The 22,010-nt window shown below is 44.2% G+C and overlaps 1 protein-coding gene across 2 annotated transcripts in view; it reads left to right on the top strand.

Moving 5' to 3' along the window:
- The window catches only part of LOC139414308 (draxin-B), a 35,526-nt gene extending 18,722 nt beyond the window's left edge, over positions 1-16,804 (top strand). The window contains exons 5-7 of one of the 2 annotated variants that reach the window (XM_071162226.1): positions 252-344; positions 16,035-16,124; positions 16,273-16,804. In XM_071162226.1, the coding sequence (XP_071018327.1) occupies positions 252-344; positions 16,035-16,124; positions 16,273-16,385 (296 nt within the window). In that variant the 3' untranslated portion in view covers positions 16,386-16,804. The remainder of the gene's footprint in view (positions 1-251; positions 345-16,034; positions 16,125-16,272) is intronic. The other variant, XM_071162227.1, reaches the window with a different exon arrangement.
- The last annotated feature ends 5,206 nt before the right edge of the window (positions 16,805-22,010 follow it).

The following is a 22,010-nucleotide window of genomic DNA, read 5'->3' as shown; positions in this document are numbered from 1 at the left end:
AAGATACAGCTAATGTTAATGTTGGTGGAAAGTCATACATGAATATGTGTTCACTCCACAAAAAAACCCTAATGATCCTTTTGAACATACTGTACTGCATAGGATAGACATAGGATAGACATGCTTGATATATTTGTTATTTCTTTGACATTGAAGTGTTTGCTTGATCGTCCATATGTTTGTCTGAGCCTGGGTTGAAGTACTTTACTGGTACTTTACTGATAATCTGTTTTTTATTTTGCATGATGAAGACAAGCGTCGTAGTAAGAACCTAAGCAGTGGCAACATGACGGTGGACGCTGATGCCATCGAGCCATGTGACCACCACTTGGACTGCCTCCCAGGTCAGTGACTAAACTGTCCTCCATCCACGACTCTGCTGACCCTTGATCTCTGGCCACTCAGGTCATGGTCTCATGAAAGCTCATTATGATAAAGGCCATGTGATGGTTGAAACATTTGCGTTTTTTGAATTTACAACCGAAAGTAATTTTTCTTTGTGAAAGAAAGTTCCAATAACACGTCTGTCAAAGGCAGACAGGAAGTGTGGCAAATAGTGTATGGTAAATAGGTGCCACGGTAACACACTCTACTTCATTATCAGTTTCTTAACGGAGAACAAGCTCTATCTATCTCTCCTCAGCACGACTTGAACCACTGCTTTCCTGCTTAACTGCTCAAAGGGGACCTATACAGGACGCGTTGCCTAGTACAAGATAACAGCTTTGCGTTGCATGAATTGAGCACACCCACCCAAAGGAAAAGTTTACTTCTCAGTCTCCAGTCAATGCTAGCACTACACGGCTAGCCTTCGCCCCAATACACCACTTAGCTAAATTCTTCATGCTTATTTTTCCCCATCACGGTAAAAGACAGAAAATAGACTTTTAATATTTGGTTAGCCCACACTGCAAGGCAAAACTAACCTAGCTAGCTCACCAAAGAGTTACGCCACATACTTTTTCTTCAGCTAGCAGCGTGCTAGCAATTAGCTCATGATGTGAACACTAGCTAGCTATACGGTTAAGCATCAGCCATCACAAGCATAGCCTGGACCCACTAGCCAGAGCTATGGCTACTACTACCCCCGCACAGGGTGAACCCAGCAGACCCCCTGCTTGGGACTGGAGCATGCTCAGGCAGCTCTCGCTAATCCTGAATCTTGCACTCATTGCAAGAAGTCGAGTCTCAAAAGTAGGGTGTGCCAGGCGCCGAAAGGCTCTTCTTCCTCCCAGCCTTCAGGCCAAGAGGCAACCCAACAACCCTGAATGAAACCAGCTGAGCTGAGGTTATGGACGGTCACCCCTGGATTTCCACCCACTGTTTGACAAACTAGCAACATGGAAAGGAGACAAGGGGATGTACAAGGAGGAGGATGACAGTATTCTGCACCACTTCCACAACGACGATGAAGAAGGGGAGGAAGAACCCCCCCCCAGGGAGGAAGGGTCCCTCTCTCCCAGCATGGAGTATCGGCTGCTCCATGTGTACAAACGGGCTGCAGCCAAGCTCAATATTGAGTGAAATGCTGAAAGAGACTGATTTGATTGGAAGAGACTTCCATCCTGTTCTGTCCCTGGGAAACAGGATGTCCCTGCGATTCCAGCTTGCTTGGCGGAGGCCAAACACAACTGGAAAAAGACCCTGTCGGGCAAGGTCCCAGCTAGGGACTTTGCTACCATGGACATGCAGGGTATGGCTAACCACCTCCACCCCGAACGCTGTGCCTCCTCACTTGCCGGCATGTCTCTCCCTGGCCTGAATGTTTTTCTTCCTCCGTCCTCCAGAATGTGTATGTGTAGGATGGAACTTCGCAGGACAGAAGGCGAGGCTTTCAACTTCTGCAACCAGCCAGTGTAACTTCAATGCAGGACGAGGGCAGTACACTGGTGCCAGGGGTTCCAAACCCCCACCGTCGCAGAAGACTGCTAACCCGGAGGCGAGTTCACCGAGTAGAGGCAGGTCCTGGGGCAAGCTGTCCTTCATTGCAGCCACTTCAAAGTCTGTCCCGGCTCTTCGCCACTGGATGGACCTCTCTGTCTTTGCCGAAGGCACTCCACTAGGGGTAGTGTTTGCAAGGAAGTATTGACGACAGACACATTTGTCACAGGGTGGGGCACAGCCCACAAGGGCAGAGCAGTGAACGGATTCTGGTCCCCACAACTCCCACTTGCTCATATTTATTTTATTTATTTATTTTACCTTTATTTAACCAGGTAGGCAAGTTGAGAACAAGTTCTCATTTACAATTGCGACCTGGCCAAGATAAAGCAAAGCAGTTCGACAGATACAACAACACAGAGTTACACATGGAGTAAAACAAACATACAGTCAATAATAACGTATAAACAAGTCTATATACAATGTGAGCAAATGAGGTGAGAAGGGAGGTAAAGGCAAAAAAGGCCTTGGTGGCAAGGTAAATACAATATAGCAAGTAAAACACTGGAATGGTAGTTTTGCAATGGAAGAATGTGCAAAGTAGAAATAAAAATAATGGGGTGCAAAGGAGCAAAATAAATAAATAAATTAAATACAGTTGGGAAAGAGGTAGTTGATAGGGCTAAATTATAGGTGGGCTATGTACAGGTGCAGTAATCTGTGAGCTGCTCTGACAGTTGGTGCTTAAAGCTAGTGAGGGAGATAAGTGTTTCCAGTTTCAGAGATTTTTGTAGTTCGTTCCAGTCATTGGCAGCAGAGAACTGGAAAGAGAGGCGGCCAAAGAAATAATTGGTTTTGGGGGTGACTAGAGAGATATACCTGCTGGAGCGTGTGCTACAGGTGGGAGATGCTATGGTGACCAGCGAGCTGAGATAAGGGGGGACTTTACCTAGCAGGGTCTTGTAGATGACATGGAGCCAGTGGGTTTGGCGACGAGTATGAAGCGAGGGCCAGCCAACGAGAGCGTACAGGTCGCAATGGTGGGTAGTATATGGGGCTTTGGTGACAAAACGGATTGCACTGTGATAGACTGCATCCAATTTGTTGAGTAGGGTATTGGAGGCTATTTTGTAAATGACATCGCCAAAGTCGAGGATTGGTAGGATGGTCAGTTTTACAAGGGTATGTTTGGCAGCATGAGTGAAGGATGCTTTGTTACGAAATAGGAAGCCAATTCTAGATTTAACTTTGGATTGGAGATGTTTGATATGGGTCTGGAAGGAGAGTTTACAGTCTAACCAGACACCTAAGTATTTGTAGTTGTCCACGTATTCTAAGTCAGAGCCGTCCAGAGTAGTGATGTTGGACAGGCGGGTAGGTGCAGGTGGCGATCGGTTGAAGAGCATGCATTTAGTTTTACTTGTATTTAAGAGCAATTGGAGGCCACGGAAGGAGAGTTGTATGGCATTGAAGCTTGCCTGGAGGGTTGTTAACACAGTGTCCAAAGAAGGGCCGGAAGTATACAGAATGGTGTCGTCTGCGTAGAGGTGGATCAGAGACTCACCAGCAGCAAGAGCGACCTCATTGATGTATACAGAGAAGAGAGTCGGTCCAAGAATTGAACCCTGTGGCACCCCCATAGAGACTGCCAGAGGTCCGGACAACAGACCCTCCGATTTGACACACTGAACTCTATCAGAGAAGTAGTTGGTGAACCAGGTGAGGCAATCATTTGAGAAACCAAGGCTGTTGAGTCTGCCGATGAGGATGAGGTGATTGACAGAGTCGAAAGCCTTGGCCAGATCAATGAATACGGCTGCACAGTAATGTTTCTTATCGATGGCGGTTAAGATATCGTTTAGGACCTTGAGCGTGGCTGAGGTGCACCCATGACCAGCTCTGAAACCAGATTGCATAGCAGAGAAGGTATGGTGAGATTCAAAATGGTCGGTAATCTGTTTGTTGACTTTGCTTTCGAAGACCTTAGAAAGGCATGGTAGGATAGATATAGGTCTGTAGCAGTTTGGGTCAAGAGTGTCCCCCCCTTTGAAGAGGGGGATGACCGCAGCTGCTTTCCAATCTATGGGAATCTCAGACGACACGAAAGAGAGGTTGAACAGGCTAGTAATAGGGGTGGCAACAATTTCGGCAGATAATTTTAGAAAGAAAGGGTCCAGATTGTCTAGCCCGGCTGATTTGTAGGGGTCCAGATTTTGCAGCTCTTTCAGAACATCAGCTGAATGGATTTGGGAGAAGGAGAAATGGGGAAGGCTTGTGCGAGTTGCTGTTGGGGGTGCAGTGCTGTTGACAGGGGTAGGAGTAGCCAGGTGGAAAGCATGGCCAGCAGTAGAAAAATGCTTATTGAAATGTTCAATTATGGTGGATTTATCAGTGGTGACAGTGTTTCCTATCTTCAGTGCAGTGGGCAGCTGGGAGGAGGTGTTCTTATTCTCCATGGACTTTACAGTGTCCCAGAACTTTTTTGAGTTAGTGTTGCAAGAAGCAAATTTCTGCTTGAAAAAGCTAGCCTTGGCTTTTCTAACTGCCTGTGTATAATGGTTTCTAGCTTCCCTGAACAGCTGCATATCACGGGGGCTGTTCGATGCTATTGCAGAACGCCATAGGATGTTTTTGTGTTGGTTAAGGGCAGTCAGGTCTGGGGAGAACCAAGGGCTATATCTGTTCCTGGTTCTAAATTTCTTGAATGGGGCATGTTTATTTAAGATGGTTAGGAAGGCATTTTAAAAAAATATCCAGGCATCCTCTACTGACAGGATGAGGTCAATATCCTTCCAGGATACCCCGGCCAGGTCGTTTAGAAAAGCCTGCTCGCTGAAGTGTTTCAGGGAGCGTTTTACAGTGATGAGAGGAGGTCGTTTGACCGCTGACCCATTACGGATGCAGGCAATGAGGCAGTGATCGCTGAGATCTTGGTTATAAATATAATATATAATATAATATAATAATGACCTCAGGTTGCTTACAGCCCTTCTGGCCCTAAAACATTTTCTGCCTTTCCTTTGGATTTGTCACATCCTGCTCAGGACGGAAAATATGACTGTAGAGGCACACATCAACCGCCAGGGTGGAGCCCGATCTCTGTAGCTGTATGCAGGCTAGTCCACAAGCTCATTCTGTGGAGCAGCACCTCTTCTCTTAACCTGTGACTCATGTTCCAGGTGTTATGAACACAATAGCAGACATGTTGTCCAGAGGGAATCCCATGTACATCCCAAATTGGTGGCCCAAGTGTGGGAGAGATACGGACAAGCTTCTGTAGATTTAATTGCATCATGCGCAGACACACACTGTCCGCTGTTCTTTGCACTAGCTGGCAGTGATACGCCACTAGGGGTGGACACGCTGGCACACCCATGGCCAAGGGTGCAGCTTTATGCGCTTCCTCCCCTGTCTGATCCTTCCCACTCTATCCAGAGTGAAGGATCAGAACGTGTCCCTCATCCTTACAGCCCCTCAATGGCCAGGACAGCTGTGGCTAGCGGAGATTGTTTTGACCAGCCCTAGCAGCTGCTGTTACACAGTGATCTGTTGACCCAAGTGAATGGAAAGATTTTGCGCACTCTTTGGGCCTGGCCCGTGAGAGGATGAATATCAATGCAATAGGCCTAAGGCAAGCGTCCCTTCTGGAAGCTCACTATATGACAATAAGTGGTGTATGTTTGAAAGATGGTACGGTCAGAAACAGTTCATTCCCTTCCAATGCTCTGTTTCAGAGGTACTATGCTTTTTGCAGGACCTTTTGGACAGGGGAAAGCCTTTTCCACCATTAAGAGGTACTGCAGACTCTGCCTGTCAAATAGGCTTCGACAATAATACAGCGGGAAAACACCCCCTGAGTTGACATTTTATGAAAGGTGTGTTGCTTATGCCCAGCGTCCAAGCCGTTAGTCCCATCGTGGGACCTATCTATTGTGCTTGAGGTCATTTCACAGCAGCCGTTTGAACCGCTGGAAAGCGTAGGAATGTGATATCTCTCATTTAAAACTGCATTACTTTTAGCCATTACGTACGCAAAGTGGGTGAGTGAGCTGCACGCACTGTCAGTCCACCACTCATACCTGCTATTTGCCCTAGGGTTATCAAAGGTTACCTTACAACCTAACCCTGGCTTCTAATAGCAAGGGTTTACCACCTCTGGAGGGCTTGAGAGCCCATTCCACCAGAGGCATGGCTGCGTCATGGGCACTATACAAAGGCATCTCTATCCAAGAGATCTGTAATGCGGCATGTTGGGCAATCACTCAAACCTTTTATGAGGTTCTACCGACAATATTAATATAAGTGAAGAATCTCACCACGTTTCCCTTCACATGGACGAAAACAGTTGCTTGATAATGAAGTAGAGGGTGGGACCGTGGAGCCTTATAACATGTTGACCTGTGATTTGGCTCAGTGCCCCACAATTTACTACTTGTTGCTACAGCACCACCTTGCGAGTTGGTCATCTTCTGCTCGTATAGTGTATGTGCAGCCGGCATCCATACGATGAGCAAGTCCTCCGCTTTCTCTCTGTTTGCCCTACGGGTGTGTGTTGCTTGTGTGTTTGCCATTTCACTGGCTGTGCTTGTTTCAGGAAGCGGGGTGCAGGCTGTATTTGCAAACCCACTGTGGCTTGTAGCAAACTTTTAGTAAATTCTTGTCAACAAAAGAGACATGGAAGCCCAGCTAGACTAGCTAAACTAGTTTCAAATTAAGGTTGCTAACGAATGTTTTCAAAGATGCAGGAGCTGTGTTTATTTTTGCTCTCTTCTGGGACAATGTGGACCATCCGGACTTCCAATGTAGCAACTGTTTGCTTGCATAGGACTACAGGGGTGAAGTGGCTCCTCTTAGCAAACAAATAGCAAATTTACACAAGCTACTGGGGAATCCATGTCGGCCTACTTTTTCTTCTACTCCGGTTGCTGGATGCCGCTCTGGCCTGGTGGGAGTGTCGCTGCCGTGTTGTCTCCCAACAGCCGACTGGCCGGTGCTCTGCAGGGATCCCTCCCCAAAGGGGTTTACCCCTTCCCTGGAGAATGGAGTTTGGTAGGATGCTTCTGGATGACTTAGTGGATGTTCCTATTCTTGACCCTACCAACCACCCATGGAGGCACGTCACTCGCCATGGATGTCGAAAGCAGCGGCCTTTTGTCAATAGAGGCCTCCTTGGCTGTGGGAAGCCCGGACCTGATAAAGACTTCAAACAGCTTCGCCGCCCTGGATCTAGAGGTTCCGGGCACTTTCATCCCTGGGGGCTTATGCTTCAATATTGGATCCGGAGATACCTGCACCTTGGTCCCCTGTTCTGTCTCCCTTGCCGGTGGCTTCTACAGTGAATGACGCTTCACTGGTTATGGGAGGCTTGAACTGGGTGCCAAGAGTTCCGAGCATACGAGATACCGCCTCTCACTAGTCCTCAACGGGTCTCCCGACTCATGCGAAGCGTAGGAATGGGTGGATTTCCTCTCATCTCGCTGGCTGTTGTTTTAGGCATCTCTATAGTACAAAACGTCTCGGTTCCTGGACCAAAAACCCTGTGCTACCCCAGACCTCGAGTACAGCATATTACTTGGCTACTCCCTACCGTTCTACATCAGCACACGGAGATTGATGCTGTTGTATTCCATGTTAGATTTAATAACATTAGGAATGGTAGGCTGAAACAGGATTTTGAAGAACTGATTGGATCTCTGATAGACATCAAAAAACATCCTCAGATTTCTAGCCCTCTGCCCTTGCTGGGTCGAGGTAGTGAACGTTTAAGCAGGTTAATAGCACTTCACTACCTACGTGACTACTGCAGCTCCATTGCTGTAACTTTTGTAGACAATTTTGACACCTTTTGGAAGCAGAGGATGCTGTTCAAAGGTATTTACTCCTATTAAATCGCAGCGAAATCATTCCTCCACAGATTCACATTTGATAGGGGTATTGTAAATAGTAATTGTGGGTCTATTAATTTAATTTCCATTGATAGCGCTGTTAGCTCCCGTAAGGGACCCACTGTTGTTAGCTCCACCTACAGTATGCGCATATCAAGCGATCATTTTCATCTGGATTTTCGCAACTAGCTAACCGCAATCCCGGGTGACTACTCCTGGCCAGCGTCTCCATCCCGGAGCAAGCACCAATTAGCCTGAAGATAGCCTGGCTAGGGCTCCTGGGCTACCACCGAAGCCCACTCCTGGGCTACAATATCCAGACCCTTTCTACTGCCGGTACGGGGCACGGAACCCCGCCGATCCTCTACGACTGGAATGCCGACATCCCCTAAGGCGCGACGTGCGCTGATGGCCCATTCTGCTAACCGCGGCCTGCTCGCTACCTAGAGATACCTCCATCGCGACATCCCCCAAAGGCCCTTCTGCTAACTTGCTAGCCCCGGTCTACTAACTGCTAGCTTGCTAGCCCCGGTCTGCTAGCTTGCTTGCCCTGGTCTGCTAACTGCTAGCTTGCTTGCCCCGGTCTGCTAACTGCTAGCTTGCTTGCCCCGGTCTGCTTACTGCTAGCTTGTTAGCCCGGCCTACTAACTGCTAGCCTGTTAGCACCGGACAGCTAATTGTCTGAATCGCCGTGTCCCCAGCCAGCCCAACCAGTCACTGGACACATTTGTTCACTTGGCTACGCATGCCTCTCTCTAATATCAATATGCCTCTTCCATTACTGTCCTGCTTAGTGATTACTGTCATATTTCACTGTAGAGCCTCTAGCATTGCTCAATATGCCTTAATCAACCATGTTGTTCCACCTCCTACGTATGCAATGACATCACCTGGTTTAAACGTATCTAGAGACAATATCGCTCTCATCATTACTCAATGCCTAGGTTTACCTCCAATGTACTCACATCCTACCTTACCTTTGTCTGTACACTATGCCTTGAATCTATGCTATTGTTCCCAGACACCTGCTTCTTTTACTCTCTGTTCCAAACCTGCTAGACGGCCAGTTCGTATAGTCTTTAGCTGTACCCTTATCCTACTTCTCCTCTGGTGATGTAGAGGTTAATCCAGGACCTGCAGTGCCTCGCTCCACTCCCACTCCCCAGGTGCTCTCATTTGTTGACTTCTGTAACCGTAAAAGCCTTGGTTTCATGCATGTTACCATTAGAAGCCTACTCTCTAAGTTTGTTTTACTCACTGCTTTAGCACACTCTGCCAACCCGGATGTCTTAGCTGTGTCTGAATCCTGGCTTAGGAAAACCACCAAAAACTCTGAAATCTCCATCCCTAACTATAACATTTTCCGCCAAGATAGAACTGCCGAAGGGAGCGGTGTTGCAATCTACTGCAAAGATAGCCTGCAGGTCTGTACCCAAACAATTCGAGCTTCTACTTCTAAAAATTGACCTTTCCAGAAACAAGTCTCTCACTGTTGCCGCTTGCTATAGACCACCCTCTGCCCCCATCTGTGCCCTCAACACTATATGTGAACTGACTGCCCCCCATCTATCTTCTGAGCTCGTGCTACTAGGTGACCTAAATTGGGACATGCTTAACACCCCAGCCATCCTACAATCTAAGCTTGATGCCCTCAATCTCACACAAATTATCAATGAACCTACCAGGTACAACCCCAATTCCGTAAACACGGGCACACTCATAGATATCATCCTAACTAACTCCCCCTCCAAATACACCTCTGCTGTTCTCAATCAAGATCTCAGTGATCACTGCCTCATTGCCTGCATCCGTAATGGGTCTGCGACCAAATGACCACACCTAATCACTGTTAAACGCTCCCTAAAACACTTCTGCGAGCAGGCCTTTCTAATCGACCTGGCCGGGGTATCCTGGAATGACTTTGACCTCATCCCGTCAGTAGAGGATGCCTGGTTATTCTTTAAAAGTGCCTTCCTCACCATCTTAAATAAGCATGTCCCGTTCAAAAAATGTAGAACTAGGAATAGATATAGTCCTTGGTTCACTCCAGACCTGTCTGCCCTTGACCAGCACAAAAACATCCTGTGGCGTTCTACATTAGCATCGAATAGCCCACAGGAAAGTTAGGAAAGCTAAGGCCAGCTTTTTCAAACAGAAATTTGCATCCTGTAGCTCTAACTCAAAAAAGTTCTGGGACACTGTAAAGTCCATGGAGAATAAGAGTACCTCCTCCCAGCTGCCCACTGCTCTGAGGCTAGGAAACACTGTTACCACCGATAAACCCACTATAATTGAGAATTTCAATAAGCACTTCTCTATGGCTGGCCATGCTTTCCACATGGCTACCCCTACCCCGGTCAACTGCCCGGCACCCTCCACAGCAACCCGCCAAAGCCCCCACCATTTCTCCTTCACCCAAATCCAGATAGCTGATGTTCTGAAAGAGCTGCAAAATCTGGACCCCTACAAATCAGCCGGGCTAGACAATCTGGACCCTCCCTCGCCTTGGTTTCTCAAATGATTGCCTCGCCTGGTTTACCAACTACTTCTCTGATAGAGTTCAGTGTGTCAAATCGGAGGGCCTGTTGTCCGGACCTCTGACAGTCTCTATGGGGGTGCCACAGGGTTCAATTCTTAGGCGGACTCTCTTCACTGTATACATCAATGATGTCGCTCTTGCTGCTGGTGATTCTCTGATCCACCTAAACGCAGATGAAACCATTCTGTATACTTCTGGCCCCTCTTTGGACACTGTGTTAACTAACCTCCAGATGAGCTTCAATGCCATACAACTCTCCTTCCGTGGCCACCAACTGCTCTTAAATGCAAGTAAAACTAAATGCATGCTATTCAATTGATCACTGCCCTCACCTGCCCGCCCGTCCAGCATCACTACTCTGGACAGCTCTGACTTAGAATACGTGGACAACTACAAATAGCTAGGTGTCTGGTTAGACTGTAAACTCTCCTTCCAGCCTCACATTAAGCATCTCCAATCCAAAATTAAATCTAGAATCGGCTTCCTATTTCGCAACAAAGCATCCTTCACTCATGCTGCCAAACATACCCTTGTAAAACTGATCATCCTACCGATCCTCGACTTCGGCGACGTCATCTATGAAATAGCCTCCAACACCCTACTCAACAAATTGGATGCAGTCTATCACAGTGCCATCCGTTTTGTCACCAAAGCCCCATACACTGCCCACCACTGCGACCTGTACCCTCTCGTTGGTTGGCTCTCGCTTCATACTCGTTGCCAAACCCACTGGCTACAGGTTATCTGCAAGACTCTGCTAGGTAAAGCCCTGCATTATCTCAGCTCACTGGTCACCATAGCAACACCCACTCGTAGCACGGGCTCCAGCAGGTATATCTCACCGGTCACCCCCAAAGCCAATTCCTACTTTGGTCACCTTTCCTTCCAGTTCTCTGCTGCCAATGACTGGAACGAACTGTAAAAATCACTGAAGCTGGAGACTCACATCTCCCTCACTAGCTTTAAGCACCAGCTGTCAGAGGAGCTCTCAAATCACTGCACCTGTACATAGCCCATCTGTAAACAGTCCATCTATCTACTCATCCCCATACTTTATTTATTTATTTATCTTGCTCCTTTGCACCCCAGTATCTCTACTTGCACATTCATCTTCTGTACATCTACCATTCCAGTGTTTAATTGCTATATTGTAATGACTTCGCCTATTTATTGCTTTGACTCCCTTATCTTACCTCATTTGCACTCACTGTAAATAGACTTTTGTTTTCTTTTTTTTCTACTGTATTATTGACTGTATGTTTTGTTTATTCCATGTGTAACTCTGTGTTGTTGTATGTGTCAAATTGCTATGCTTTATCTTGGCCAGGTTGCAGTTGCAAATGAGAACTTGTTCTCAACTAGCCTATCTGGTTAAATAAAGGTGAAATAAAAAATACAAATATATTGCTACATGTGCTCATAAACACAGGGGTATTGTCAATAGTAATCTTGTGCACATTTATATGAATTCTACTATTTGCTCTGCCACTTTGAATCCAATCAGAAAGCCCATTGTGGCTAGCTCATCCAGTTCTATTGACTTGTGTCAACATGGATACTCCTGCTCTTTTCAAATCTCATAGATGGCTTGAACTGTTACATATATACTGAACAAGAATATGAACGCAACATGCAACAAGTTCAATGATTTTACTGAGTTACAGTTCATTTAAGGAAATTGGTCAAGTTAAATACATTTGCTATGCCCTAATCTAAGTATTTAGGGCAGGGGCGCAGCCATGGGTGGGCCTGGGATGGCATAGGCCCACCCACTGGGGAGCCAGGCCCATCAAATCAGAATCAGTTTTTACCCACCAAAGGGCATTATAACAAACAGAAATAGTCCCCAGTTTCATCTGCTTTCCGGGTGGCTGGTCTCAAGCGATCCCGCAGGTAAAGAAGCTGGATGTAGAGATAGTGGACTGGCATGGTTACACATGGTCTGCGGTTGTGAGGCCGGTTGGACATACAGCCAAATTCTCTAAAACAACGTTGGTGTTGGCTAATGGTAGAGACATTAACATTACACTATCTGGCAAAAGCTCTGGTGGACATTCCTGCTGTCAGCATGCCAATTGCACGCTCCCTCAACTTTAGCACCTGTGGCTTTGTGTAGTGTGACAAAAATGCACATTTTAGAGTGGCCTTTTATTGTCCCCAGCGCAAGGTGCACCTGTGTAATGACCATGCTGTTTAATCAGCTTCTTGATATGCCACATCTGTCAGGTGGATGGATTATCTTGGCAATAGTGAAATGCTCACTAACAAGGAAATAAACATATTTGTGCACAAAATTGGAGACAAATAAGCTTTTTGTGTGTATGGAACATTTCTGGCATATTTTATTTCAGCTCATGAAACATGGGACCAACACTTTACATGTTGCATTTATATTTTTGATCAATTTACTGTAAACGTGCGAAGCCTGATGTCTAAACTAGACTTTCTGGATGTCTTGTGCATGACACTAGCCCAGACGTTCTGGAGACCTGGCTGAATAATTTGATTATGGATAAGGTCATTGCCATTGTGGACTATAACATTTTCAGATGTGATAGACAAAAATGAGAGGGAGGGGTAGCTATTTATGTCAAATCTACTCGCTTTGTTGGTTGTAAAAGTGGCCATAAGCCAAAATATGCCAAATATATTTATTACTGCTGTCTATCGCCCCCCCAGCCACTTCTGTGGGGGCTGTTGGTATTATTTCTGATTATTTAAAACCCTTTCTGGTATCTGAACTGGATGTGTTAGGAGATCTATATCTTGATTGGCTTACACATGCCTCAGGTCAGTTTAAGAATATCTGTCTTGAATTCAACTTGACTCAGCTGATAATGAAACCCATTCAGATTAATGTAAAAAACCTAGCAAACTCCTCATCGATTGATTTTATACTGACTAACCGACCCCATTAGTATTTGGCTAGTGGTGTTTTTGCAAGTGATATTAGCGACCATTATTATTAGAGATACCAAATTGAAAACTGACCCTCCTATAATTGTGAAGATAAATATTTAAAAATTCCTTTATGATCTATATTAATATAGATCATGTTAATATTTCTATTTCTGTTCTCTCGGAGGACCTGAGCCCTAGGACCATGCCTCAGGACCACCTGGCATGATGACTGCTTGCTGTCCCCAGTCCACCTGGTCGTGCTGCTGCTCCAGTTTCAACTGTTATGCCTGTGGTTATGGATCCCTGACCTGTTCACCGGACGTGCTACCTTGTCCTGGACCTGCTGTTTTCGACTCTCTCACTCTACCACACCTACTGTCTCTAACTCTGAATGATCGGCTATGAAAAGCCAACTGACATTTACTCCTGAGGTGCTGACCTGTTGCTCCCTCTACAACCACTGTGATTATTATTATTTGCCCCTGCTGGTCATCTATGAACATCTTGGCCATGTACTGTTATAATCTCCACCCGACACAGCCAGAAGAGGACTGGCCATCCCTCAGAGCCTGGTTCCTTTCTAGTTTTTTTCCTAGGTTCCTGCCATTCAAGGGAGTTTTTCCTAGCCACCATGCTTCTACATCTGCATTGCTTGCTGTTTGGGGTTTTAGGCTGGGTTCCTGTATAGCACTTTGTGACATCGGCTGGTGTTAAAAGGGCTTTATAAATAAATTTGATTGGCTTTTTTTTACTAGCTGCATACCAGTACCCTGTTTTGGCACTTTCATTTTTCTCATCCATTTTGACTGGTTTAAAAAATGTAAACTTGTATTTAACTTGGCAAGTCAGTTAAGAACAAATTCTTATTTACAATGACGGCCAACACCAGCCAATTGTGCGCCGCCCTATACTCCCAATCACGGCCAGTTGTGATACAGCCTGGATTCAAACCAGGGTGTCTGTAGTGACACCTCAAGCACTGAGATGCAGTGCCTTCGACCGCTGCACCACTCAGGAGCCCTAAACATGCCCCTTTCAAGCAACTCAGAGTCAAAAACCAAATTAATCCATGGTGCTCTCCTGTTCTCTCAGACCTCCTCTTGGTAAGAAATCAAGCCTGGTGAAGACAAACTGGCTCGTTAGCTGATCAGCAGCTATTTTGGTAATTGAGAAATAGGTGCATTGCCTCGGTTAAACAGGTCAAATCAAAATACTTCCTTAGCTCTATGGCAGACTGTTACTGATCCCTCTAAATTCTGGAAAACAGTTCATTCACTGAAGCGGGGTAATTCCTCTACTGCCCTTTCTAAGCAAGTAGTTTTAGACTCCTGCATCATTACTCAGAAAGTTAAGATTTGTGATGGTTTTAATCAGCATTTTATCTCAGCTAGTGTCTTACTTGAAATAAATGGTGGTCAAACGGGTCTTGGCGAGTTAGTTGACTGTTCTTCCCACATACAGCTTTCAGTTGTCTCGATGGAATCAGTCGACTTGGGAAATGGTAGTCCTGGTTTTTCTTTTTGGCAACTCACAGAAACAGAAGTTATTTCTGCCTGGTTAGCTATTGACACCAAGATGGACCCGTCTTTGCTTAACTATGTAGCACCCCTCATTGCTTGCTCAGTAACACACATTTTTTATTTAATTTTAGTTTTAGGAAATATTCCAAAAGTGTGGAAAGCAGCTTTTGTGCTGCCACTTCATAAAGGCGGGATAGTAATGATCTCGATAATTATCGACCCATTTCCGGGCTCCCTTGTCTTGCAAAAAATCCTAGAATCATTGGTCAACAAACAGCTATGTTATTTTCTACCTGTGAATGGTATTCTTAATGTTAATCAATCCAGATTCAGACCTAAATGTAGTACCACTATGGCTACCATGCTTGTTGTAAATTATATTGCAAATGCCTTAGATGATAGAATGAATTGTGCTACCATGTTTGTAGACTTGTCAAAAGCTTTTGATACTGTAGACCATGCTATTCTGATGAATAAGCTGTCCTCTATAGAGTTGGATACTGATGCTTGCCGATGGTTTCAGAATTATCTCAACGACAGACTTCAGGCCATCAAGGTAGATGTGGTCAAATCTGAGTTTCTTGAGTTACATAAAGAGGTGCCCCAAGGTTTGATACTCGGCCCACTACTGTTTACAATCTATATACTGTAAATAATATTGTTAATGCTTTAATAAAATATATACAGTACCAGTCAAAAGTTGACACACCTACTCATTCCAGGGCTTTTCTTTATTTTTACAATTTACATTGTAAAATAATAGTGAAGACATCAAAACTTTGAAATAACACATATGGAATCATGTAGTAACCAAAAAAGTGTTAAACAAATCAGTAAATGTTTCGTATTTGAGGGTCTTCAAAGTAGCCACCCTTTGCCTTGGCATTATCTCAACCAGCTTCATGAGGTAGTCACCTGGAATGCATTTCAATTAACAGGTGTGCCTTCTTAAAAGTTCAAAGGAATTCAAAGGAATGCCTTTGAGCCAGTCAGTTGTGTTGTGACAAGGTAGGTGTGGTATACAGAAGACAGCTCTATTTGGCAAAAGACCAAGTCCATGTTATGGCAAAAAGAGCTCAAATAAGCAAAGAGAAACAACAGTTCATCATTACTTTAAGACATGAAAGTCAGTCAATGCGGAAATTTTCAAGAACTTGGAAAGTTTCTGTAAGTGCAGTCGCAAAAACCATCAAGCGCTATGATGAAACTGGCTCTCATGTGTCCCTATAGTGAGATACTTCACTCATATTATCAGAGAACCGGGGTTACGCAAATAACCTGACGTTTCTCCCTCTACCCCACCCATAGGATCCTGCTGTGACCTGAGACAGCACGAGTGCAAGCTTCACAACCACGGCCTCAACAACAAGTGCTATGATGACTGTATGTGTGAGGAAGGTGAGTAAGCGACGTAACAGGCCAAAGCCACAGAGCATCAGAGAATTTAAGTGAGAACACAACCAACATAGGACATATAGGGCTCAGTTTCTGATGTCAGTAGCCTGCTTGTCCATCCTCTGACAGCGTTCCTATTAATTTGTCTCAGGGTTCCGTTGCTATGCCAAATTCCACCGGAAGCTTCGTGTGACCAGGCGAAGGGGTCGTTGTGTGGTGCCAGAGTCAGCCAACAGAGACCAGGGGTCCTTCATCACAGTGTGAGGGGTCACAGAGACACACCACACACTGAACATGACCACTCTCTCTGACATAAAAGACAGACAGTGTCTAGTGATAGTTCATTCAGAATTGTCATACTACTCATCTGGTCTCCCTCACTTCAGTGCCACAGAATCACGTACATGTACACATTAGTTCCAAAACAACAACACTGCAGTGTCTGATTAACTGTGTCCTGAACATATGAATGTGTTTTCTGAGAATGGATAGATTGTCAATGGCTTTTCTAATGATTCTGTCACACTACTCTTTAAAGGTAATTATTATGATAAGAAAAAATGTTTGAGTTTCCTTCTATATGTTTTAATATTTGTTTTATTTATACAATACTTACAACAGAACTCTGTGTCTATTGTGTTTTTTCAACCTCATTTTATGTGATTAAATTCTTGTACATTGATGATTGTTGTTCTGAGTTTTCTTGAGTGTTTTCTTCATCTTATGGATGCATACATTTTTTTGTCAAATTTAGTCAAATTTTTTGTCAAATGCCAAGGACCTCATGTTACATCATCCTTCAGGGTTTCACATAATACATGGCCTGTAGATGGCCCATAGCAATGGGAGTTCATGTCCTTTGATCATTTCATGGACAGGCAGGGCAGAGACAGGCTTGTTTAAGATTCTTATCATCATCATCATGCTGCCTCTGTGTTTAGTATGCTTAGTCATTGAGCTCAGGGTCTTACGAAACGTTATAGTCCGTGACACCAGTAAGGATAATTCTTCTCAGTACTCTGTGTGAAGACAGATGTGAAAGTTGGTTCCAAAGAGCCACAGGAGCTCTGAGGTTGAGTCTGTATATGCCCCCCGCTCTGAGTGGGATTCTGTGTGTCAGGGCCCAGCGTTCCCTGGAGGAGAACAGATGCGCACTCTCTCTCTAATCCTCTCACTCTCTCTCACCCCCTCTCTCTTTCTCAAGACTTGCTCTACAGAGTGTAAAGAAAGTTAAATCAATGACATCAAGTGTATATTGTATATTGGTGAGTAAAACAATAGCTCCCACTCCCACCACACGATTGTACCTGTATCAATATTTGATCAGCCAGAGTAGCAATCGTTTTCATCCCAAACAATCGGGACACTGGGAGCACCAGTTTTCTCTCACTGATTCACGGCCTTGGGGGAAAAAAAGTGGTTGTGATGTATTCATTAATAACCTCAGAGAAAGTGCAGTGCTACTGAGTGCACTGCTGGAACTTAAAGAGCAGCCAGTCAAATGATAAATCACTCCCAGCCAGATGGTGGCGGGATACATAGGGAGCGGTGGCATCACTTAGGGACCTGCCTAGACTGTTAAACAGCCTGTAAACAGCAGGAGTGGGGAATTGTTTTTTAACACGGAATGTATGGGAAGATGCTTCAAAGGAGTATTGTTGTGTGTGTGCAGTCTATCACTCTATTGGGAGGTGACAACAAAGAAATGGTCACTTGTTTTCCAATTCTATTAAATTCTGGTGATTGATTTCGCTCCCAAGTGTAAAAATGACAAATTACAACACAAATTAATAGATCCATGTCACACACACCACCACCCTCTCTCTCTCTCTCTCTCCACCCCCCCCTCCAAAGTCCCCTCAAGGATATCCGGCCAATCATAAAAGTGTGGGCTATACATGGCTACATTTGGAAAGCCTTTCACTTCGATCTATGAGATGTGTCTACTAGAATGTACAGTCAATGTATGTTAAAAATCCTGTTTCATTTATACTATTACAAATCACAGTCCTAGCTCACACACTGACTGAGACTTTGATTATAATTGAGTTAATAGTAAAGGTGCACCTGTAGAGATACAGTACATAACAGGGTGACATATATATGATATACTTTACACAGTAAAGTTTCTTATCTGCATCAGAGTTTTGATTTCAAAGGAACATGACAAACTGTCCATTAAGCAACCATTTAAGGTGAGTTACAGAGAGATGTGATACATTAGCAATTCTCTGAAGCATACGCTGTTCTGACAGACAGTATTTTCTTAACACGGGATATATATGTTATTAGACAGATCCCCTCAGTCAGTGAGAGAGGTTTTATGTCTGTCTTAAGAGGAAATGATAAGAGATGTAATATGATTGTCAGCTCATAATGTTAGAGCAGTGGTGTAAAGTACTGAAATAAAAATACTTCAAAGTACTACTTAAGTAGTTTTTGGGGTATCTGTACAGTCGTGGCCAAAAGTTTTGAGAATGACACATATATTAATTTTCACAAAGTCTGCTGCCTCAGTTTGTATGATGGCAATTTGCATATAATCCAGAATGTTATGAAGAGTGATCAGATGAATTGCAATTAATTACAAAGTCCCTCTTTGCCATGCAAATGAACTGAATCCCCCCCAAAACATTTCCACTGCATTTCAGCCCTGCCACAAAAGGACCAGCTGGCATCATGTCAGTGATTCTCTCGTTAACACAGGTGTGAGTGTTGACAAGGACAAGGCTGGAGATCACTCTGTCATGCTGATTGAGTTCGCATAACAGACTGGAAGCTTCAAAAGGAGGGTGGTGCTTGGAATCATTGTTCTTCCTCTGTCAGGCATGGTTACCTGCATGGAAACACGTGCCATCATCATTACTTTGCACAAAACGGGCTTCACAGGCAAGGATTTTGCTGCCAGTAAGATTGCACCCAAATCAACCATTTATCAGATCATCAAGAACTTCAAGGAGAGCGGTTCAATTGTTGTGAAGAAAGCTTCAGGGCACCCAAGAAAGTCCAGCAAGCGCCAGGACCGTCTCCTAAAGTTGATTCAGCTGCGGGATCGGGCACCATCAGTACAGAGCTTGCTCAGGAATGGCAGCAGGCAGGTGTGAGTGCATCTGCACGCACAGTGAGGCGAAGACTTTTGGAGGATGGCCTGGTGTCAAGAAGGGCAGCAAAGAAGCCACTTCTCTCCAGGAAAAACAATAGATATTCTGCAAAAGTTACAGGGATTGGACTGCTGAGGACTGGGGTAAAGTCATTATCTCTGATGAATCCCCTTTCCGATTATTTGGGGTATCCGGAAAAAAGCTTGTCCGGAGAAGACAAGGTGAGTGCTACCATCAGTCCTGTGTCATGCCAACAGTAAAGCATCCTGAGACAATTCATGTGTGGGGTTGCTTCTCAGCCAAGGGAGTGGGCTCACTCACAATTTTGCCTAAGAACACAGCCATGAATAAAGAATGTTACCAACACATCCCCCAAGAGCAACGTCTCCCAACCATCCAGGAACAGTTTGGTGACGAACAATGCCTTTTCCAGCACTTTGCCATAAGGCAAAAGTGATAACTAGGCGGCTCGGGGATAACTAAGCGGCGGGTGGACAAACAAAAACCCACAAATTCTGACAAACTCCAAGCATTGATTATGCAAGAATGGGCTGCTATCAGTCAGGATGTGATTGCAGAGGTCTTGAAAAAGAAGGGTCAACACTGCAAATATTGTAATTTTTACTCCATTTATTTTCCCTCACACCAAAAGTACTCGTTCAATTTTTAACAGTTAGCAGGACAGAAAAATGGTCCAATTCGCGCACTTATCAAGAGAACACGTGGGCATCCCTACTGCCTCTGATCTGGCGGACTCACTAAACACAAAAGCATTATTTGTAAATTATGTCTTTAAAACAAGAAAATGATGCCATCTGCTTTGCTTAATATAAGAAATTTGAAATTATTTATACTTTTACTTTTGATACTTAAGTATATTTTAGCAATTTCATTTACTTTTGATAATTAAGTACACTACTGGTCAAAAGTTTTAGAACACCTACTCATTCAAGGGTTTTTCTTTATTTTTACTATTTTCTACATAGTAGAATACATAGAATAATAGTGAAGACCTCAAAACTATGAAATAACACATATGGAATCATGCAAGTAACCAAAAAATTGTTAAGCGAATCAAAATATATTTTGTATTTGAGATTCTTCAAATAGCCACCCTTTGCCTTGATGACAGATTTGCACACGCTTGGCATTCTCTCAACCAGCTTCACCTGGAATGCTTTTCCAATAGTCTTGAAGGAGTTCTCACATATGCTGAGCACTTGTTGGCTGCTTTTCCTTCCCTCTGCTGCCCGAGTCATCCAAAACCATCTCAATTTGGTTGAGGTTAGGGATTGTGGAGGCCAGATAATCTGATGCAGCACTCCATCACTCTCCTTCTTGGTAAAAATAGCCCTTACACAGCCTGGAGGTGTGTTGGGTCATTGCCCAGTTGAAAAACAAATGATAGTACCATTCAGCGCAAACCAGATGGGATGGCATATCGCTGCAGAGTAATGTGGTAGCCATGCTGGTTAAGTATGCTTTGAATTCTAAATAAATCACAAACAGTGTCACCAGAAAAGCCCCCCCACCCACACCATAACACATCCTCCTTGCATGCTTTACGGTTGGAAATACAGATGCGGAGATCATCCGTTCACCCACACCACATCTCACAAAGACACGGCAGACCAAAGGACAAATTTCCACCGGTCTAATGTCTAATGTCGTGTTTCTTGGACGAAGCAATTCTCTTCTTCTTATTGGTGTCCTTTAGTAGGAGTTTCTTTGCAGCAATTCAACCATGAATCCTGATTCACACAGTCCTCTCTGAACAGTTGATGTTGAGATGTGTCTCTTACTTGAACTCTGTGAAGCATTTATTTGGGCTGCAATTTCTGAGGCTGGTAACTCTAATGAACTTATCCTCTGCAGCAGTGGTAACTCTGGGTCTTCCATTCCTGTGGCAGTCTTCATGAGAGCCAGTTTCATCATAGCACTTGATGGTTTTTGCGACTGCACTTGAAGAAACATGAAGTTGAAGTTCTTGAAATGTTCCATATTGACTGACCTTCATGTCTTAAAGTAATGATGGACTGTTGTTTCTCTTTGCTTATTTGAACTGTTCTTGCCATAATATGGACTTGGTCTTTTACCAAATAGGGCTATCTTCTGTATACCACCCCTACCTTGTCACAACACAAATGATTGGCTCAAACGCATTAAGAAGGAAAGAAATTCCACAAATTAACTTTTAAGAAGGCACACCTGTTAATTGAAATGCATTCCACCTCATGAAGCTGGTTGAGATAATGCCAAGAGTGTGCAAAGCTGTAATCAAGGCAAAGGGTGGCTACTTTGAAGACTCTCAAATACAAAACATTTACTTATTTGTTTAACACTTTTTTGGTTACTACATGATTCCATATGTGTTATTTCATAGTTTTGATGTTTTCACTATTATTCTACAATGTAGAAAATAGTAAAAAAGAAAGAAAAATCCTTGAATGAGTAGGTGTTCTAAAACATTTGACCGGTAGCATTGAGAACTAAATACTTTTAGACTTTTACTTAATAAGTATTTTGATGGCTGACTTTAACTTGAGTAACTTTCTATTACCAGTTAAGTCTATAGGGGCGCTATTTCATTATTGGATAAAAAAACATGCCCGTTTTAAGCGCAATATTTTGTCATGAAAAGATGCTCGACTATGCATAGAATTGACAGCTTTGGAAAGAAAACATTCTAACGTTTCCAGAACTGCAAAGATATTATCTGTGCGTGCCACAGAACTCATTCTACAGGCGAAACCAAGATGAAACGTCAAACAGGAAATGAGCAGAATCT

The sequence above is a fragment of the Oncorhynchus clarkii genome, chromosome 7 (genome assembly GCF_045791955.1).
Source record: "Oncorhynchus clarkii lewisi isolate Uvic-CL-2024 chromosome 7, UVic_Ocla_1.0, whole genome shotgun sequence".
NCBI classification, from domain to species: domain Eukaryota; kingdom Metazoa; phylum Chordata; class Actinopteri; order Salmoniformes; family Salmonidae; genus Oncorhynchus; species Oncorhynchus clarkii.
The sequence above is the reverse complement of the archived record's forward strand: the minus strand, read 5'-3'. Positions and strand labels throughout refer to the sequence as shown.